This window comes from Haemaphysalis longicornis, unplaced genomic scaffold, assembly GCF_048455015.1.
Source record: "Haemaphysalis longicornis isolate Haplotype H1 unplaced genomic scaffold, Haemaphysalis longicornis Haplotype H1 scaffold_1, whole genome shotgun sequence".
NCBI classification, from domain to species: domain Eukaryota; kingdom Metazoa; phylum Arthropoda; class Arachnida; order Ixodida; family Ixodidae; genus Haemaphysalis; species Haemaphysalis longicornis.
The window spans coordinates 326,288,051-326,309,713 of record NW_027526203.1 but is presented as its reverse complement, the minus strand read 5'-3'; the positions used below and the strand labels follow the sequence as shown (position 1 = coordinate 326,309,713).

Below are 21,663 nucleotides of genomic sequence, written 5' to 3'. Positions count from 1 at the left end.
ATAAGTGAAGTGCTCGGCGTGAAGCGGCACGAACAATTTTGATTACCCCGCACGCCGAATGTGTTATTAATCGTGCGACGAACCGCAGCTGCTGCCTCCCGGCGCGCGCGGGCGTTAATGTTTCTGGCAGGCTGTTGATCGAAAGTCGGCGCCGTGTCTGTATGTCTATAGCAGCGCTCACTTGAAGCTTTCAGTAGCGAGCTCCCCGCCTCATTCATTCTAATTGACCACGGAAACCACCAGCGCAGCGCGAAGCGGGTGCGGAACTTCCACTGCCTCGAAAAGAGTGTTTGTGGTGTGATTTTTAAACTTTTCCGCGCTCTAAGTATGAACTCATTTGTTGTAATAACGAACGTGGTGAGGTGATGCTTGCGTAAGCAGTTTTTCTTTTGTATTTGTTACACGTGATTGAAGGCAAAATTGAGCTCCACTAGCAGCTTTCACTTCCATGGATCGATATGGTCCCGGTAGCTATGCGGTGAGCTAGACCTGTTTGCCCAAAATGTAACGTAAAAATCATGTCTACTCGTGTGGGAATTCATGGTTGGTTGGTTGGTTCAATAGCTCAATGTCCGTTCCTTCACAAAAAATATCATTACCAACTGGTGCTATCTATGAACGAGCACGAGGAGGTACCCGTGTGGAGCCCTAATTCATGACGCAATAATGAATTTTTGAATAAATGATGATGCGTCCTCTGACTCCTTTTATAACTTCGGCACACTCCTTATATAGACGACCTGGAACTCCGAAGAAAAAACACACCACCCTCTTTCCCCTGGCCTGTTTCGAACCTTGGACCGCTTTGATCTTCAAGCGAGCACGCTATCTACTGTACCACGTAAACAGAGTTTTAAAACGCGAAACTTTGGAGGTGACGCCTCCGCGTTACCATTGTTGTGGACGCCGGGGCTGCTAGCACGCACTGAACGCCGGGGAATGAGTGCGTAATCACTCCGATGACATGGGCGTGGCGCTGTTGGACACCGCCGTTGCTGGAGGTGTGTGTGCGTCGCAGTTGCAAGAACCGACCGCATGCTTAATGAATACCACGTAATTTGGTGGGATGGAATTGTATTGAATTGGAGTAGCTTATATTGCTCACACGTACAGGCAACACTCAGGAGGCGATAGAGCTGCGAGTGGAAAAGGTTACACGTCCAAACACCATTGCTTAGCAGTTTGGAAAAACTTTTTGTTTCTCACCTGCTTCTGGACGCCACGTGCAAATAAATAAACATGTGTGAACGTGTTTCCTTGCATTGTTAAAAAAATAGAGCACGAAGAACACAACGGCCCGGAAGAAGCATATGAAGATGAATCACTTTCTCCTCACCGCCATCGTGACTTCTTTCTGCCTCTCCCCTGCCATTTGTGAAGCCGCCATTCAGTTTATCTTTGTGTGGACACCATCAAAATTCGTCCTCCACAATGGCGATCTCCAAGTTGTCTGAGAGCGGGAGAAATGTACGTGACGCCATGCGGCCTCCTGAAGTCGTGCATGTACTTGCCACCGGGAATCCGGCTCCACGTGGATGCCACTTATCGTACACGCCCGTCTACACCCGTGTAACCTACATGCCCCTGCCCACCTGTCTAGAATCCACATGCAACGTTTCACAGGCCCCGGACTCACGTGTCCTCACCCTTGCTTTTATAACCGACGGGACTTCGTTCATACCTGCCTATTCGTTCATCGCTAATGTCTAACCTTTGTCTTCCCACGAGTCCCTAACTGACATTCATCTCCGTACGTCCGTGACGGACATGAAACTCAACTTATCCCGAGCGCGGCCTGCGTCTGTGGCATAACGCAACCAGGCCGTCATACATCAACCGTGAGTCCTACTTCTGGTTGAACAGGGCAGATGTTGGAACACCGTATCTTACAGCTCACGGTAATAAACCTCTGCATTCAGGGTTTTACTCCTACCTCAACCAAAACCGAGAAAGGGCAGCCAGACTTCTTACTTGGCAGTAACGCTGCAATTATCTGATGGCATGGCTGCAATGTGCGTTAATGCGCTTGGTAATGGACTAAATTGATACCAATATTCGGTGCAGCCCACGGTGTCAAAAAGATTGCAGCTTAAACTGCATGTTGCTTGAAAATTTTCCCAATGATCGTTCCCATCTGGTACCAATCCCGTTCCGCCTCCCTACAGCCCCTATTTAGTTCCCCTGTCCAGCACACCGTCTTCAGAACGGCTGAGTCGGCGCAGCACATAATTCGTAATAGCGACTTCATAGGAGAGCCGAAAGAAGTACGGCTCTGTAATCCCTACTGCCTCATATATCTGTCTTCTCGTATGTTTATTTTCTTGTTATGGTCCTATGGCGCAGCATTTTTAGCATTCTCTACTCGTTAGTCTCTATTTGACCACAAGACTCAACGATTTCTCCATAGCGTGCACCACTCCTGCATTGCCCTGGCGTCTTTGCAGACAAGATCACCGAAAGTAATTTCACGTTGTGTTGTGACGTCCCAAACACCTTCGGTATGACGTCATGTCATCTGTTGTGATGCTGGAAGCGTATTTAAGAATCAGCCCTTTCACCAAAACATTGGTTTCGAGCCTGAAACCTTGAAGAGCTCTTTAGAGATGGCCTATGCCATCCCAGTAAATAATTCTATGGGCGTGCTTCGCCGCCATGCACCTATGCCACGTTGTAAAATCGGAGAACATACACCTCAAATTTGGGCTCAGGTTCACGCTGTAAAAATTGACCTGTTGTTCCGTTCCGTTTCGGCTAGAGGAGATTGTAAGGAGTTATAGCAGAGCGGAGAAGCGCTCCGGTACAGTACCCGGTAAGTGACCTGCGGTACTTTCCTGTGCGCAGAGGCAACGGAATTGGTTATGCGCATGCGCAGGAGCACCGACCACACACCGCGTATGTTACTAGGGCCATTTTTCCTCTCTGACATAACCCTCTGTTATAACGGTACACTAACTCCTTCGGAAGATCTACTGACTCATGCACATATTTTCCCTCCGTATTATACAACTATTACGAGCAAAGCTTAGATTTGGGCTAATTGTACACGGCGGGTTGAACTAGATGGGCTTAAATCAGAACGAGCACCCATATCCATGCGTACTTCTGCTAGGAGTTATGCCCCTACACAAAAAAGTAAAATAAGTGGGGCCACTTTTCCCATGTGCACAGAGTTTGTTGGCAACTGTTGACAGGATTGAGTAGTAATTGCACATTTTTACAGCGACGCTGAATAAGGTAGTGGGTAGGCCGGCGAACATGCGCAAGAAAACCTCACCGAGCGATGAAGTCATCGCTCGCGCCGGCACTGCAGTTTTGGCGGAACTTTGCCTTGCCACACTTGGGCGGAACTTGTGTCCCCACCTGTCGGAGGCGCGACAAAACAGGTGCAAGAATGGCTTTGGAAACGCGTCGCGGGGTGGCTCGCTCAATCCCTTGTTGCGACGAGTGGTGCAGTTTTGACGGTGTAGAGAGAATTCAGTAATGGCAAAATGAGAGAATCCAAAAGGCAGAGAAACGATTACGTTAACCAACTTCTTAATTAGCGACCCACAAGCAAGACCACACAAGCCGAACGGTTGGCCACCGCATGAGTTCAAAAATTTTGAGCTTACGCCCGTCCCGTTGCGCCCTCCGCTGCTCTTGGAGCTATAATGACTGAGTGCTCATTGCTCTTTGTGCGACTAACGACGACACCACGCGATAACTACACCGAGTCTCGAAGCATAACCACGCAGAAAACTTGGCCGAGCCTCCAAGCTTAACCACGCATAAACTTAGCTGAACCAACAATAATCGAGGTGGGGCCGCCAGCTTCGCTGTTTGCCCAGTCTGCGCGCCACTAGCGCGAAGCTGCCCCAATTTTAGGTGCGGAGTACCTTAGGACCGCACAATGTCCATCCGTGCGCATACAACCGCAAAAAATCACTCAGGCACCGGCAGGATTCGAGCCTGTGTCTGGTAGACCAGACAGAGTTAGTGTCAGTCGTCTTACACATTGGGCTACGGCCGTGAGTTAGAACCAGAGAGTCAAACGGCTTACTACCTCGCCTGTAACAGTGCAGAATACCTTAGGACCTCCCAATGTCCGTCTGCGTCCATCCGTGCGCACACCACCATCAAGCGAAAATCAAGCGAAATTCGATTTGAGCCGTCAGTTGCAGTTTCATTAGGGAATAATCAAGGTGCAACTCACGGCTCAAATCGAATGATGGTCGGGGCCCAAATCGGATGCACTTGGATGTCATTTCGAGTCCCCGAACTGCGCACCCTCGCCATCATCCACGGAGTGGAGATGCTGGCATTTTTTTTTCTATTCGAGTACATTAGCAACAATAAAGGCTACGAAGCTCATGTTTAGCGATGAACTAGCCTTCTGTGTGTCTCAACGTTTTTTTTTTCGAATCTGTTCAAAATAAATTTGGGGCGAATTCGGCTGTTCGGCTACTCTGGCTTCGGTTTTCCCCCGTAATATGGCCTTCAAGTATGGCCGTGAGATCAGTAATTTGTGTCAGTGGTACTTTCGGCGCTTTGAAATTCCTTTCTTTGAAACAAACCTAGGGATGCCCTTAGCGGCGCTGTAGCTCCTGCTCTACGTGTTGATCTTAGGTAGGCCGTTGCCACAGCGGAAATAATGCGAATTATTGTTTACGCGTTTTACTAATTGCGACGCTGCAGGTCAGCAGTATGAAATATCAGGCAGATGAGCGATATATGACGTTTAATGCACCCCGCTAGTGCTGTCACGTTTCCCCGAACAGTCGAAAACATTTTACAAGTCTCGTGAGCACCATGCACAGGAAGTGACCAACATATCGATAGATGTCATGAGTGTGAAATAGGCTAAAGTGTTTCTTTGTATAATTCTTGAATATCTTGCAGGCCGGTGCGGATATCAGACTGGCTTTTGCTAGTATACCTAGCGCATACGAATGTCTTCAAAGTAATTTTCAGGGTTTGTCCCAAACAACACCTAATAGGGCGAATTCTTCCTTTGGGATCAAGTTAGGGATTTTTACGGATTCCGCAATATGTGTTATACTGTTGGTGAAATCGAGGGTTGGACGGAAACCCGTCTGGTCAGGAAAACCCATGACAATAAAAACTGGCACTGACCAAGAATGTTTAAAATCCAAAAAAGAGACGTTCCGGCTCCCGTACGGGTGCCTTGTTCACAATCGTTGAACAATTGTTGTTGAGACGTTTCGGCTCCGGTACGGGTGCCTTGTTCACAATACTGTTGATATATTATAGAGTTACAGCAGAGCTCAGAACCGTTCCTGGTGCGGGCGTCCAGTACACGGTCGGCGCAACTGCGCATGTGTGAGCCCAACCGGTTTCGCACTACCCGGCCACGTGCCGTGGCACTGGCCGGCGACGTTTACCGTAGTGGGACCCGTTCTCCGCACTGCTGTAACTCTCTAATATACGAACAGTCTAACACGCATTGCGGAATCCGTAAAAATCGGTAATTTCATCCCGAAGAAAGAATTCGTTGATTTGGTGTTCTTTCGGACAAGCATTGAAATTACTTTGTAGACATTCGTACGCGCTAGCTATGCTAGCAAGAGCCAGTCTGATATACGGGCGGGCCTGCGAGAAATTTAAGAATTTCCGAAAGAAACATTTTAGCCTTCTTCACTCTCATAGGGTCGTAATCAAAAGAAATTCGCTTTATTGACCTCCTAAGCCATAATAGAAGTGTACTCCCGAATTTTTAAGTCTCCACGTTCAGCGGTTTACCTCGTTAGGGGTGTAATTGAAAACATTCTCGTGCGCCCTTTCCCAGGTTCGTTAGGACAAAACCGTAAAAACGGATGCCACGTATAAACGGGCTGAACACGTATTGAGGAATCACAAAAACAGCAAATTACACCAAATCTAGAGTCACGCCACAAGTGTACGAATTCCGCTTAAATAATCGATGCTGCTAATCATTCACTTTAACATAACTGCTGGTAAAGCATAGTAAAATAGTCTACGCAACAAACACCACTGAATTCGATTTTTCATGTCATAAGTAGCTAAACATTATCGCCGTAAAATGTAACCGTTATATTTTTCGTCTCAGTTCCGAGTTCTGTATAACTTTCTGTGGTGTGCAAGGCAAATATCACGCCTTGGTTTGCAGAAAACACGTCGGTTATGCTTCAGGTTGACTTCGCGAGAGACTAACGGTTCGGGTTGCATTTTTCATTCGGCCTTACCTCTGATTCGTAACCTTAGCTTATCACGCTAAATTCCAGCGTCCAAGAGAGCGAGCAGTAAGAATAACAAGGCCAGACACCCGCCTCTGAATCCCGACATTGTTGTCACTCTCTCGCATTAGGAATACTAAAATAGATTTTAATCGTGCAATATCCCGTCCCATGACATATTTTTCCCAGCTGATTGGTGAGTTTTAGATAAATACACCTAACAATTTCAAGCCAGGACGTAGCTAGGGGGGCATTGTGCACCACAAAGCAGACGTGGATATAGTTGCTCTTGTTTCTCGGGTTAAATGTCTAGTCGTCCTCCTCCCCCGCTGCATGAAAGGTGCCTTCGGCCCGGCTTCAGCGTGAATTGTAAAGTGTAAAATATGGTACTTTACCGCACAGCACGTCCAGCGTACAGTGTGTCATCATGGGAAAGAGATCGACGAAGTCCAAGTGAGCAGAGTCTCTTATTTTCGATACCAGGACTTTCGCCTGCTCGTTGAATATGGCTACGCAGCTGTCGAGAACGCGAAAATGAAAGGCCGGCGTCAGGAGCTTCCGTCGGGACCGCCACTTGGTCCCCTTGCTGCAGGAGGAAAAACGAATGAACACTGCGTGAGCTGTGATCCGATGTTTAGCTCTTTCTGAAAGTGTAGAGCAAATGTAATAAAAATAAGCGTAAGGCGTGCGTATGCAATGTTGTCCCACGGCAGATTCTATTTGTTACTCTCGTTACGTGCTGGGTCTCCTCATTTGCCAAATTCGAGATTTGGTCACGCTGATTGCTCGTTCTGGGGCATTGTAGTGAAGCACAGAAGCCGTAGAAAATACATGCTCAATTGGCCGTCAATGAGGCCGGAGGCCGTGCGTCTGGATAGGGCGTAGTCGATTGCGCTAATAATCCCAAACTTTTCTCGCACGCCCGCACGCACGCACGCACACGCACGCACGCACACGCACGCACATATATGTGTGTGTGTGCGTGTGTGTATGTGTTTAACTTTTGACTGCGCTTTTATACCGCACACTCTTCACAAAAATGCTACTGAAATGGCAGTAACGGGTTGTATTTACTAACTCCTTTCGAACTTTACTCCCCCCAGTATAGTATGTAGGTCCTGCCACTCAGTATGGAACCTAAATGCAATCGCTACTAGTCTAGACCATGTAATTAGTAACTGCTGCTCGTTTGACAGTAACATTCACTTATAGTAACCGAATTCTATGAAATATTGATCATAATAACTACAGTACTTTTCCCACTTCAAATCACGATTTTTTTGCCTTCAACAATAACTTTATTTAAACAAATAATTGATTTAGGGTTTAACGCGCCGACGCAACGCAGGCGATGAGGCGCGCCGTAGTGGAGGGCTGCGGAATAATTTTGACCACCTGGGGATATTTAACGTACGCCGAAATGTCGTACACACAGGTGTTTCTGCTTTTCGCCTCCATCAGAAAAGCGGCCGCCGCGGCCGGGAATCGAGCCCGCGACCTCATGCTCAGCAGCGCAACGCCTTAGCCACTGAGCCACCGCGGCGGGTGTTATTTAAACAAATAAATATCGGTGCAGTTGACAAGGAAGCGAGAGATATGACGTGAAAATACAAGAGCATAGCCGAGGGTCATTATTTCTCATGGACACACAGTCACATAAACATACAGGAAAAGGTCTCGTTGCGGGCTTGTAGCATGAAAACAAATCTCACAATGCAGCAATAACAACACGCCAATAGCAAGTTGCGAACTCTGCGGTGTATATACAAACCATGAATTAGACTTGGCGAGAGAGATCAAAAGAAAAAAATGGCAGCATCTCCACTCCGTGGATGATGGCGATGGTGCGGAGTACGGGGACTTGAAATAACATCCAAGTTGCGCCCCGACCGTCATTCGATTTGAGCCGTGAGTTGCACCTTGATTATTCCCAAAATGAATCTGCAACTCACGGCTCAAATGGAATTTCCCAGGCATTGTAGCTATGGTGGTGTGCGCACGAATGGACGCGGATGGACATTGGGAGGTTCTAAGGTACTCCGCAGCATTACAGGCGAGGGAATAAGCCGCTTGACTCTTGGGTACTAACTCACGGTCGTAGCCCAATGTTAAAAAAAAAAAAAACGGTCGTAGCCCAATGGGTAAGACGACTGACACTAACTCTGTCTGGTCTACCAGACACAGGCTCGAATCCTGCCGGTGCCTGTGTGATTTTTTTGCGATTGTAGATGCTATGCGCACTGACGCGGACGGACATTGTGCGGTCCTAAGGTGCTCCGCACCTAAAACAAATGAAAATAAAGAGGTGTATAAGATAAGTAGTGCCGCTTGCAGTACCTGGCGTGTATGCCTCCAACGCCCACTCGACTCATGCAGCGTAGGGAATTCACGTTATAAGTGGGTCGCACAAACACGTGTTTGTCTCGGAGGATTGCATTCTCTGTTTTAAAGGAACTCGCCGCCTGACCACCTTTCGTCAGTGCCTCTCGCGGTGCCCCGTCCGACTCGGGTACGTCTAGCGCACTAGTCGTCCAGTTAACGTCTTGAGCGAAGTCGCGCCAGGCGGATATTGGGCTCACCACGCACTCGACCGCGTCCACTCGGGCCCTCGAGAGAGAGTGGCGGCCCCAAACGAGAACACAGTCTTGAAGGACTGGACATTCCGCTTCCGCACATAGGTACCTGAGGCTCGACCAGGTTATCTGCCATTGTGTGCCAAAGAAGGTCTGCATTTCGTCACAAAAGTAGCGGGCCGTGTTGCATGCTAGGCAGACGTGCTCAGGCGTCTCCGTTTGCCCGCACAGTATGCATCCTGTGCCGTATGGCATAAAAATGCCATGAGACTCCTGTCGTGCCATAACGGGCAATATTGCGACACGTACACGAAAGAAATCTTTAGGCGCCGGAGACCTTTAGGTGGGCGCAGGAAGAGCTTGCACATGTCTCAATACGTTCATGCCTGGCGTGCTTTCGGAAGGTTGCCGATAAAGAGCACGTGGGAGGACTTTCGCCAGGAGGTCCCTGTAAAGCCTTCGTGGTTTAGCGGTAAGGAGGTATTCCCAGGAAAGCTGCTCCTCCAAGGTCACAAGTGAAATGGCTATCTCCTTGTAGAAACCGGTGTAACTTAGCCCGTGGTTAAGGCCCTCTGACGTGGCAACCCACCTGGCCAGGTGTGAGGAGGAGCTGAGACGCTGTGTTGCCGCGCGAACGGAAGAGTCTGGCGGGTAGCGGAAGTACAAGAAGCGCTGTACGATCAGCTTGAGCTGTATGTTCACAAGACCACGCCTCCTTTCTCCAGACTCCAAAACAGGTTGGTCCGACGCATGGGTTCCTATGTTGAACGCCATAGGAAGACGGCCCATTACCAGTGGGGTTTGTGAATAGTGCTGGCGTCGATCGTGGTGATGCGTGCTCCGTACAGCATGGCAGGGTACACGAGGACATTGCAGACGTGTGCCATTGTTGAGAAAAGGGCGAAGTGTTTTGTCTTCCATGGGTGAAGTTTTCTCTGAGCAGCCGCCAGTTTCCCCCGCCATCTTGGCACGCCCGCCCCATCCCGGTCGAGATTTACGCGTAGGTATTTTCCCAAACTGTCCTTCCTATTCATGCCGAAAGGGCGTCGAGGCTTGCAAGCCCAGTCACCAAGCCAGGCTCACTCTGGCTTGGCCATGTTTATTTCAGCACCAGAAAGCGGCAGAAACGGCTTGCTAGCTCAACTAACTTAACAGCGACCAGGATGCCTGCGTCTTCAGGGGCACCTGCGACGCGAATGAGCAAAAAAAGGCGACATCGTCCGCATATGTCAGGACTCGCAGTTCCTCGTACCCTAATACAAGGCATCTTATTGTGTCTGACGCGGCGACCATACGGCATAGTGGCTCGAGATACAGGGCGAAAAGCACTGGTGACATCAGGCATCCCCGCCGAGAGTTCCTATCTCCGTTCACAGATGTCAACGATGATGGGAACTCCTTTCAGATCGTTTAAAATGAGACCGGTTGTAACGTCTGTGTAACATGTCTCCATCCATTGGAGCATAACGTCCCCAATTCGTAGGAGGACGTAGGAGCGCTAGCAGATAGGGGCGGTATCCTTGGTCAAAAGCTCTACTTAAAGGGACCCTGCAAAGCGTTAGATAAGCGCTGTCACTCTTTCCTTAGCGTGTGGAACCACTGGGAAAACTATAGTTATTCGCAGCACGGTGCCGCACTGCGTGATTCTCTCGTCACACCAGATACGCCGTTCATTTATGCTTTGTTTTGTGGCTTTTTTTTAAGTTGGTATCGAAAAGCGTTCATTGCTGCAACTAAAGAAAAACCGGCCAACAGCCGCTACATGGCCTTAGTGGCGTATTCGAGCCGTCGAAAAACGTCAACACCGGAAAAGAGAGAAAAATGTTTTGAGCGAGTTTACAAAATATTTAGTGGCCATAGAACAGTAATTTTTGGGTGAGGTACTTTGCGACCCCCTAATCTAGTACTGAGTGTGCTGGGTGACTAGATTCCGCAAGCATTTAAGATTTCAAAAAAAGTTGAAGAAAGTGTTGCAGGGTCCCTTTAAGTCCAGTTGTAGCACTGCCAACAGAGTATCACCCAGCTCTGCCGCGCCGCAGACGCTCCTCATGCGATGTAAGTTGGTGGTGATGGAAGCGGCCTTTGAAACCACGGGTCTGATGGTTTCCTAACACACCTCCGATTGCCCACTCGAGTCGCTTAGCAAGGATTATAGCGAGTATTTTGTAGTCAGCTGACAGTAGCGTAATGAGAAGGAGGTCATTAACATCTGGGCTAAATTCTGTTAACGTTTTTTTTATACTAGGGCCAAATGACCGCCCCGCATGGACGGCGGCAGACGTTTCTTTTTCCGTATGCCTTCAAAGACACCACCTAAAATGGGGCTGAGTTCCTTGCGGAAAGTTAAGTAGAACTCTGCGACAATTCCATCCGGTCCTGGGAATTGTTTTTTTTTTGCAGATTTTTAATTGTCTGCTCTACCACAGAGGCTGTTATGGACATGTTTATTGCCTTCCTAATCTCCTCAGACCCTTTCGGGATATCTTGTAGTATTTCGTCCGAGACGTGTTCGGGATCTTTGTCGTCGCTCAAAAGTCTGGAAAAGTGTTCGGAGAATGTGCAGGCTACTCCCCCCTCCCAAGAACACCATTGGGTTCAACCTCGGCAATGTATTTTTGAGCAGCGCGCTTCCTCTCAAAGGCACGAAAAAGTTTTGAAGGTTGTGCCTTGTGCTCAGCCTCCCACTCCTGACTACGGACCAGGGCTCCCTAGTAGCGCCGCTGCAGCTCGTTTCTCAATTCTTGTTTCAGATATCGTATGTCATTCTCAAATTCTCCGGCCGGTTCCTTCGCGGTTTCGATGAGGCCGCGGAGGGTTTCTAAATGGTTCCGCTCCTTGGCTCTACCTTCAGCAGCCTCCATTCGGCCTATGTTTATTGACATATGTTTGACCTTTTTCTTAAACTGTTCCCTGGCGGCAGTGTCTACAGCACCTAATTTGAGATTTTCTATTTTTTTGGTAATTTTTTCGTCAAACAGCGTGTTATTTAGCACAGTGGCATTCATGATCGATTGCCTACCCGCCTGGAACCGCAAAAGTGTGGCCGAGTTGGACGTCGCAAGTCATGAGACCGTTTTCAGAGAAGGATACTGGTGTGATATCGTAGCGGGCCACCTGCGATAACACATCCCCGGGAACATATATGCGGTCCAACCGGGCCTTCGACTGGCCGCGCCACCACCAAGTCGCAGCTTTGCAATACTGACTTCAAAGCTTGCGCTCACGGATTCTCCTTGCCTTTCCTACCCAACCTGCCGCGAGCATGTAGTACGCAGTTGAAGTCGCCTCCAAGAAACACGCTTCCGGGGACTGACAGAAGAGGGCGGAGGCCATAAAACAACTCGGCACGCCCGGGGGAATCGTTTTGGGCGGGTGAAGAAACGGGTGAGCTCCCTCCCCACGATCACGTCGGCCATGCAAAAGCGGCCACCTCTCGCCAGTTCGTAGTCGACACAATTCTGACAAGTTCCCGCTTCGTTATGAGGATCGCCGACCCCCCGAACGGACAACCGATACTGTACCCAAGCACTAATATTTGTTGCCGAAACATTGAACCGAGTTTTTTTGCGGAAGCGGGGTAGCAATTTTGGTTTCCTGTAGGAAGGCGACGTCGATATTGTGGTCTTCAAGTAAATTGAATGTCCAGCATCTACGTTTTGTGGAAACGAGGCTCACGGCATTAATCACGGCAAGCTTAGTGTCCTAAGCCCCATGGCAAGCAAACTCAAAACCACAACTAAACCGTTTTTGACAATCCACACGCTGTCTTGTATATGCTCACATTAAAATACGTAATTCTAAAATTATTGCTAACATATTTGATTTTTGTGACAAGCCCACTGACTCTCTCAGGGGAATTTCCGCTCCCGGCTATAGAAGCATGAAGAGCAGGTTACTAAGGTTTACTAAGGTTACTAAGTCATACTCGCTCTCCTCGTGGATCCCGTTAGTTTTCTTGCTCAATTTCTTCATTGCCTCAGTGTGATATGTGAGTGTTAATTTTGTCTATGTCGTGCTGCGCGCTCAGTCGATCCACTATGTCACGCGTAGCTTTTTACTACTGTTCATTCCGCAAGCTGCGTGCAGGACTGTGGAGCGTTACACTGTTGTCACCGGTCCGCCAATGAGGGCGCCTAACCTAGCGTGAAGGAAGGGACAAAAGGCGCCGGGGCCTTCCGACCTGCCAAAAGGGGAGAAGGAAATGTCCTTTTAAGGCCCCCTTCACGGTGAGTTAGGCGCCCTCAGAGGGCGGACTGTTGACAACAATGTAGCCTCCACAGTGCTGCACGTAGCGAGTACCAGCATACAGTCTTGCTTAAAGACGACATCTCGGTCTATATATAAGGCAAAAAATGCGCAACGTTTTCACGGTGTGATGCACAGAGATGACGTTCATGAGTAAAATCATATGTCGTGCTTCTTATCCGTTTTATTTTCCTCTGGCACGGCGAATTATCGCTGAGGTGTTCTGTGGCGGAGCTGAACCTCGGCAATGTTTTGAAGTGTATTCTTTGAGGGGTTGAAAAGTCTTCGCTGCACACGTCAAGAACACGCGACACACAAGGTAAAAAAGACAAACTTCGATCGCTCCTCCCGGCACCGGAAAATGTGCTTCAAAGGGGATATTTGTATGTATACATCACGCAATGCTTTGCAAATTTTTCATTAGACAGTGTAGAGTGCAGTTGAAGTTCAGGGGTCAAATCTTGTGTCTTGCTTGTTATCTGTTGTATTAGTGCCTTGCGCACGATTGATCAGTGAGGCGCACTGTGTCGAAGCATAACTGCGGGAACGTTTTACATTGTATATTTTTAGAGGCTGGAAACTGATTCGAAGCACACGTCAAGTGCATGCTACCCCCAAGGTACGAAGAAGACAACTTTCGATCGCTGCTCCCGGCACTAAAAAAAAGTGCTTCTAATAATCAGACCATCTCACACTGGACCTGATAATATTGTATCTCCAATAAATATCGCTGCAGAAAATTTTAAAATACGTAAACAATTCATCTTTTGCGTAACAGAGGTGGCACACGTAATCTAACACAACAGTTCTAATCTAATCTATCTATCTAATCTAACATCTTAGTGGGGATGTTACTTCACCTTCCGCCCCAGTGGAAATCTCTCAGCAGAATTGAACTTACTCCATTAATGAAAATAACTCACCCGATTTCTTAAATACCAGTCCATCAATATGACCAACAAACCCAATGTTTATATTGTACACACCATTGTTATTAACATGATTACGAAATTCCAAAGAGAATGATTGTTGTAAGACAAGACTCGACATAAACAGTAATTTTAGAGTAGAGCCCTCAAAACCTTCCCAAACTAGGCCTGGGCATAGCCGAAATCGCATTTTCCTCTTTTCAGACGGCTCAGCCCGTAACCCATACCACTGGCCCTTGTGCAAACCTCGCTGGGCTCTAAAAACAGTATGTAAACGCACCCGTATTCTTGACAGATTTTTTAAACCATCAATGGCGGGGTAGCGGCTCAGGTGCTTTTGTTCTGCTACAGATGCGTTTCGGCCTACCTCCATAACCAGGCAAAAAAAAAAATCGTTGTGAAGGCGAATGTTTTGAACAGAAAACGAAAACAAACATACGGTGGGGCCGAAATTAATAGACAGCACTACTCCTCCGCCCATCCTTCAACTGCTTTCCACTTCACCAACTAGGTTGATTTATTAGCACATTCAATCCCAATCGTAAACAGCAACCTTTAGTAAATTAGTGCACTACAAATTTCGCTGAAATTGTAAATTACGCACGAATCTTCGCTGTCGTTCCATAAACGCAACATGTTCGTCACTACCACTTTTCAAGCCATACCGTGTCTCAAGATGGGTTACAATTTTTAATTATAAGGCATAGAATAATATTGCAATTTGTGCTGTACTCAGAAAATGGGGGCTAAGTAGCGCAATGCGGACAAAGGGGTTTAGCGAGGCGTGACCAGACGGTTCTTTTCAAATAACGTACTTCAGAACAAAGGGGAGGGGAGGAAGGGGGGAAGTTTGAAAGCGCTGAATTCTGAAACTCCCTTCCTTCTAGTACGGCAGTGGATATATAGTAATTTATTAGTACTGCTGTGCCCGGACAGATGCAGGCGTTAATCTGCAAGCCGATGAGAAAGCCATTTATTACGTGTGCCGCTTAATTGGAGAGGCCAGGCAGCGTGGGCAGGTGGGCGGCCGCTCACGAAAACGGCTGACACAGGCACACGAGAGCGCGCCACGCACTCTGACGCCGTCGTCCTCGGGCTTTGACGGGCCCACGATACTTGCCACGTGTTCCTCACAATATGTTATATATATTTTTAATAGCTGCATCACTGTACCGGATTTTGAGGAAAGGCATAGGCCGCCTATATTTTTGCTCAGAATACAATACGGCTGCTCCAGCCAGAATTGACAGTCAATGTCATACTCGTGCCACACGTGCACAAAAAAGGACATTAAGTGGTTAAGGCCGAATGGCATTATTTGTGCGGGACGTGCTAGCCGGCAAAACGCAAAAGCAATAAATGTGTTAGACATGATGGTGATAATGATCAAAAAGAGAAATGCACTCATATTTTAGAAGCCTTTAACACGGAGAAAAGCTTTTTATTAGGGTTGAAAATGTTTTTTTTTGTGAAAGAAAACGTTATGAAAAATAGTGTTTTCTAAGAAATGGTATGAGCCCTTTCTAAAAGTGGCTTCAGCAGCGGCGATCTCTTGCCAGCGATAGCCAAACCCGAAATATTCAAAACGATGAGTAATAGGACGTTCTGCCTTTTGCTGCTGTTTTAGTGAACTTCGTCTTCTACAGAACTTCGTCACCAAGAGGGTACAAAAAAGCACCTTATTAAGAAGTTCAGCTACGTTTTTGCATCAACACGATGGTGCTGAGAGTTCTGTTGGTTTCATTTGGGGCCCATCGCACTCGAGAGTAGGCAGATTTAAGGAGTTCCTCAAGGTGAATCAGTTGTGTGGAACTCCTTATACCAAAAATAACATTAGAGAGAATGGCGTTAGATTTTTGCGTGTAGCAGCGAAGTCAGGGCATTAAAACTTAAGGCATTAGGCACTTAATGTCATTTTCCGCATATCTGTGTCACGAGTATCCCTCCGTATACGGCCAGCCCGGGAAATGCGTGGCTGTGCGTATGCCCGCGCACCCCAGTTCCAACATGCGTACTGTACCTTTGCGCATATTGTGGGCAGGAGCTCAGAATAGACAAAAAAAGCGTTGGAGGGTAGATGGGTATATGATATCGCTGTGACGTAAGCACGTCGGGGAAATAATGAGGGACTGTCGCAGGGGTGCCATATCGGAAGGTCAGCGCTGCATACAAACATTAATGGCAATGTAATGTGATGGTCCAAAAGCGCGTCGAACAAAATGAGGCCCTCTGAGTGTTTCTCAGGGCACGCAAAACATAATGCGGAAAGACTTTCCTTGAGCGATAATTTACGTCTCATGTGCGATTGAGCGGGAGTAAATGGTATCACTTGTTTACCTTCGCAATCCTCCCATGAGCCGCCGCGGTAGCTACGCGTCGCGCTAACGGGAAGGGGGGCTCTATTCCAGGCTTTGTTTTTGTGATTGGGCGGCAAATGAGAACGAAACGGACATTTACACCACGTTAAAATTCCACAGGCGGACAGAATATAGCCCCGCCGAGCCGTCCGCTGCGGAACCCATCCTACGCCTGGTGTCGCTTCACTGCGGAAACCACATTTCAATTATTCCGTGCTCCAGGGGTATATATATGAACATGTTCTGTGAAGGCCGCGTTCACTACCACGAACGTGAGCGCGCAAAAAGAGACGCCGTTCGGAACTGCGTGTCAGAACGGCGTTTCTTTTAATGTAACTCATTGAATTACATTTTTCATGCTCGTGAATTACTTCAAGCGACAAAGCATGATGTACTATGCGTCAAAGTAGGTGCATTAGAACGAATGTTACGATGGTTTACAGCGATCAAGTGGAGCTCTTTTATTCGGTTTCAATGCAGCCACCGAGCGCTGAAAATCCACATTCGTTAAGAGGGGGTCGTTTCAGACTTAATTTTCCGTACCATTTTCAAGCACTGCCGCAATCAGCTTCCATTAATTCAACCGAAATTTCGCGGTTTTGACCTTTCCGCTAAGTGATGCAAGTCCACAAGTATTTAAAATAACTTTACCCAGATTCGAAAGTAAAGACAATTTGAAGTGTTCATAACGTAACCCCTGCAGGAACTTTTGGAGGTAGTAAAAGCCACTGATCACCTCTGGCAGCCGCAATTCGGAAGTTGTATTCGGCCTCAAAACACTTCACCAGGGTGTAGAACCCGGAAAACCCGCCATGGTTCCCTACCATAAGGTTTCCGTATAAAGCGTTTTCCTGCGAGTTTCTCAACCCCGTACTATATGGAGTATTTTACAGCTAAGGTGTTTATGGCTTGGATTCGGTTCATTTTTTGTGTCCGTCTACAAATATTTGGTGGCAGAACCGCCTTAAGGCAACGCCAATTTTATGATGAATGCTCAGGATAAAATCGTTTTAACTCTCGTTTTATGAAAAAGTTTCCAGAAACAATGATTAAAGAATGGGCCGCTAGCAAGACCCTATCGTTACTTCGAATTTTATTTACCTGTCATTATTAGTTAGTTTACAGTGACGTTTAAACATTGCAGAATTTCCTTCTGCTGCCAATACATGGGCATCTACAGGAGGAATATGGTTACAGAAAACTGCTGTAACCCATGTTTTGTCGGAACTAGCCCATAACAAAGTATGGGAGAGTTAGCCGCTTAGACGAATTTTTGATTACCTCATGTTTGTTTCCTTAACGTAAATACTCAGTTTCCAGCAAAATTGCGAAGGTTGTGGAATTCTCGTCTTTTGTCAATACCTGGGATTCTACGGGAGGGAAACGGACGGGAGCATGTTCTTCTGGTAGGACGACATGAAATTTTCGTGCTACGTTTTTTTCGCTGCTATGCGTGCCTACCAGCCCACTAATCATAGAATGACAGATTAGACGGTCGAGCGCAGCGTAAACATTCAGTTACGGCGTCGTTTATTCGTGCCAGTTTCGGTTTCGACTGAAAAACGCCGAGCGGCCGCCATAACAGGATGTATCACATGACGTCACCATTCTTGCCGCATCGCTGCCTCTCTGGAAGCGCGCGCGAGCGAGCGCACGCACGCGCCCAGACCGGCCGAGGTCTTCGCCGTCCCCACAGGCCCGGGCAGCATGACGTCAGTCCCAAAACCATGACGTGTACACACGCCCGAGCAGCGCGCGCCAACCACAGCCAGCGCGTCGGCTTAGTCACGGGAGCCCCGACGTCGGCAGTTTGGGAGTAGCACATGATGTCATGTCGGCCCGCTCTGGGCTTTCTCGTGCGGGCGAAGATTAAAATGGATTTTAAATATGTTTCGCTTAACTGTTGCTGTTGAAACTTGCTGGGAGATATCTCCTAATAAAAAGGAAGCGTTTTACATAGTTATCACAGCTTTGAAATTTCGTGTCAGTACTCCTTTAAGTGATCCCAAAGTCTTAGTCATTACTATAACCAAATTACGAGAAAAATAAATACGTGTACGTTTTCTAACCATGTCTGGCGCGTGTATTTTATACCGCTTCGTTATTACTCCACCCCAACAGAGTGCAATGGCTCCTTTCTTTTTTCCTTTACGAATTCGGTCGAATGAATATCTGCAATTGTAAAGTTCGCAATGCCTTTTACATCGTTTACGATCGTTGCGGTTTTCGCTTTTCAAGAATACGTTGTTGACAGACGTAATTACGCGCCTCGCGGGCGTAGCTTTGCTGCTCGTAAAAAAAGAAACATTTTTTACATTTGGGGAGTTATTTAGGCCTCAATGTCACTGTGCAGCTGTGACGTCCACCTAGGTGTGCCGGCGGTCCACGCAGTCTACTCCGCAGAAGCGGAGTTCACACGAAAAGCTTCCGTCCCAACATTTCAGATCACTCTGTCGCATGAGCGGCGCCACAGATTCGAATTCGCAGCTAAAGTTTCACCGAGTAGTAGGGACTTTAGATGACCGGCATACGCTCTTGGTGGGCAACAAGAGGCACTGCTCACTGGGAAGACCGGTTAGCTAACACGCGCATTAGGCCATGCATATTCTTTTTAGGCCGCGCATATGAAAGATAATACAGCAGTTCTCCCCCCTTCAATTTTTGGGCCACGTAGTCGGTCTAGGCATAGAAGAAATCTGTTACGTTATGCGTTATGCCAACCTTCTTTAGAGCGCAACTTTGGGTGCTATATGGTTTAACTCTATTTGGTGAAGAGGGAGCTTTCATTTCGCACTTCCTGCATGGTTGCCCGGCTGCGAATTTCATGTCCGATATCTCCGCACATGCGACGTTGAGTCTGTGCAAGTAGAAACAGCAACTTTGACATTACTGTCTGTTGACTTGGCATCGGTGTGACATCATCAAGATTATTTTTCGCTAAAATTTTTGATACGTCAGTGACAACCGCCAAAGACGAAAAAATCATCGCCATTATAAAAAATAACGAGCATCTTTTTACTCCTTTGTGCAGCTAAATGGGTGCCTTCTCGCATTGAAGCCATTGCAGTCCCCCATAAATTTCGACAAAAAGGGACAGCTCTTTGAACCTGAGTCTGATACGCGGCTGTTTGTGCAGTCTATAATATTTTCTGGCAGTTTTTTTGTAACCTCGGCTCCTAGGCACATACAGCCGATAAATAAAAATACACAACTTGATATACTGTACCTGGTGAGCAATCCTTCCCCCAGGACAGGGCCAAGAAAGTGGTATTGTCCCGTTTTCGATATATTTGCATGGCTTGTCAGGAGGGGCTTCAAAAAGAAGAAAAAGGAAACAGCCACTAACGCTTTTGTGAAGTAAAGAATCACATAGATCTAATGCTACTGTAAGGTAATGTTAAACATGCATCTGACATACGTTAACGCAGAACGCAGGATATTTACGTTTTAGTGATGCTCTTCTAAGCAGGTCACAAGAAAGAAGCTTAAATTCTTCTGAATGTCTGACCCCCTCCGTCATTGTGTTTAGTGTAGCTATGTGTGATTTAGTTTAGCCTAGCTTTCTGTTCCAATTCCCCGAACGTGTAAAACGGTGTAAGACAACTCCTCTCCACTTCCTTGTACGAATTAGTGCGAAGTGAGTGGCCCAGCAATTGCTGATGTTCGCAAACCGCCACTCAGGCTGATTTTTGGTTGCAGGTTCACCGTTATTAGCAGAAAAAAATAGCGCAGCTTGCACTAGTGGGTGTGCGGCAGGAGAAACAGCAGAGCTGGCGGTTCCTCTCCCTTCGTCGGAGACCGCCTGTTGCACCTCACATGGATTTCCGAACTTGCCGCTTAAAGTTCTTCATGACTGGAAAGCCCGGATCACTTCGTCCGCAGGCTTTCACACGCATCTCTCCCCATGTGGACCGCGTCAGCACGCGCTAGAACCGGCGGTAAGCGGCTTCGCGAACTCGGCGTCGGTAGGGCGAACTAGGTGTTTGTGCTCCCGACTTCAGGAGCGAACGCACGTGAACTGGCGAGGAGAATAGCATGCGAGATATCACGCCACGAACTCGCGGCACAGGGCTGAGCCCGAGGATGCGGGTTCGAATCCCGGCCGCGGTGGCCGCTTTTCTGATGGAGGCGAAAAGCAAAAACGCCCGTGTGTTCAAGATTTCGGCGCACGTTAAAGATCCCCAGGGGGTCAAAATTAATCCGGAGCACTGCACTACGATGCGCCTCATCGCCTGCGTTGCTTCGGCGTGTTAAACCCTACAATCAATCAATCAATCAATCAATCAATCAATCAATCAATCAATCAATCAATCAATCAATCAATCAATCAATCAATCAATCAATCAATCAAACGCTGGGCAAAGTGTTCTCGAAGGTCGAGGTGGCCGACGATGGGCGCTCCTCAAAAGGCGCATGCTCGCGTGCACTCGGTATTTTTTCTTGGTATTATGTACGAGCTCCTCACGTGCTGCAAACCCACGCGCAAGTCTGGCCGACGCCGGGGGCTCCTCACTAGGCGCCCGCTTACGTGCGCTTGGTATTTTTGTGTTTTGGTTCTGGTCATGCTCGAAGACGGAACTAAAAGCTTTAACAGCGGGGCTGTTAAAAATCAAATTAATTTTAGAGGGTTTCGCGCGCGGGAGCAACGCTCGGATATGAAGCCCGCTGTAGTACAGGGCTATGAATTTTTTTTACTAGCTGGGAATCTTTAACGTGCGCTTAATTATCGGCCCCACGGATATTTTTATTTCTCGCCTCCTTCAGTGAAACTCAAGTGCAGCCGGTTCCTAAGACGCGTTATCATTATGTGCAGCACAGCACCTCAGCCACTCAAAAACCGCAGTGGAGGTCAATAAGCTTCTGATATATGCTTCGCTAATTACTGCACCAAAACCCACAAATTCGCTGGCGGCTGAGTGAGTAGACAGCGAAGTGTTCGTGCCAGTGCTGATGTCTGAAAGTTATGCGTACTACCACAAATGCACGTTTGTTTGCCAGCTTCCGGGTATATGTGTGCGTTCTGACATGGGTAGGTGTCGGCATAATATGAAAATAGAGGGAAAATAAAAATTTACGTGACTGTAACTGAATAGAGGCAGTTGGGACTGTTGCTAATAGTAAATTTCTTGCTAGCGGTGACAACACAAAACAACTAATGTACAAGCCTAGTGTACGTAGACATAATGTACTTGGAGGCGTTCTCTTACACGTAATCGGCAACATTGCGTTAGTTCACCGTTCTCCAAAAGGAACTATTTAGTTGAGGACTAACAGCACAGAACACGTTGCTGCATTTATAACGTTACAGGAGCAGTAGGTGAGGGCTGCTAAGCTAAATTTCTTTACACCGACGTATGCATGGACA

General features: G+C 47.6%; 1 protein-coding gene across 2 annotated transcripts in view; it reads right to left on the bottom strand.

The window, feature by feature from the left end:
- Nucleotides 1-21,663, bottom strand: part of LOC144151789 (cytochrome P450 4V2-like) — a 64,188-nt gene that overhangs the window by 36,463 nt on the left and 6,062 nt on the right. For both annotated transcript variants that reach the window (XM_077682927.1, XM_077682933.1), the window contains exons 3-4: nucleotides 19,525-19,610; nucleotides 6,590-6,780 (exon numbers count right to left, since the gene is read on the bottom strand). In XM_077682927.1, the coding sequence (XP_077539053.1) occupies nucleotides 6,590-6,780; nucleotides 19,525-19,610 (277 nt within the window). The remainder of the gene's footprint in view (nucleotides 1-6,589; nucleotides 6,781-19,524; nucleotides 19,611-21,663) is intronic.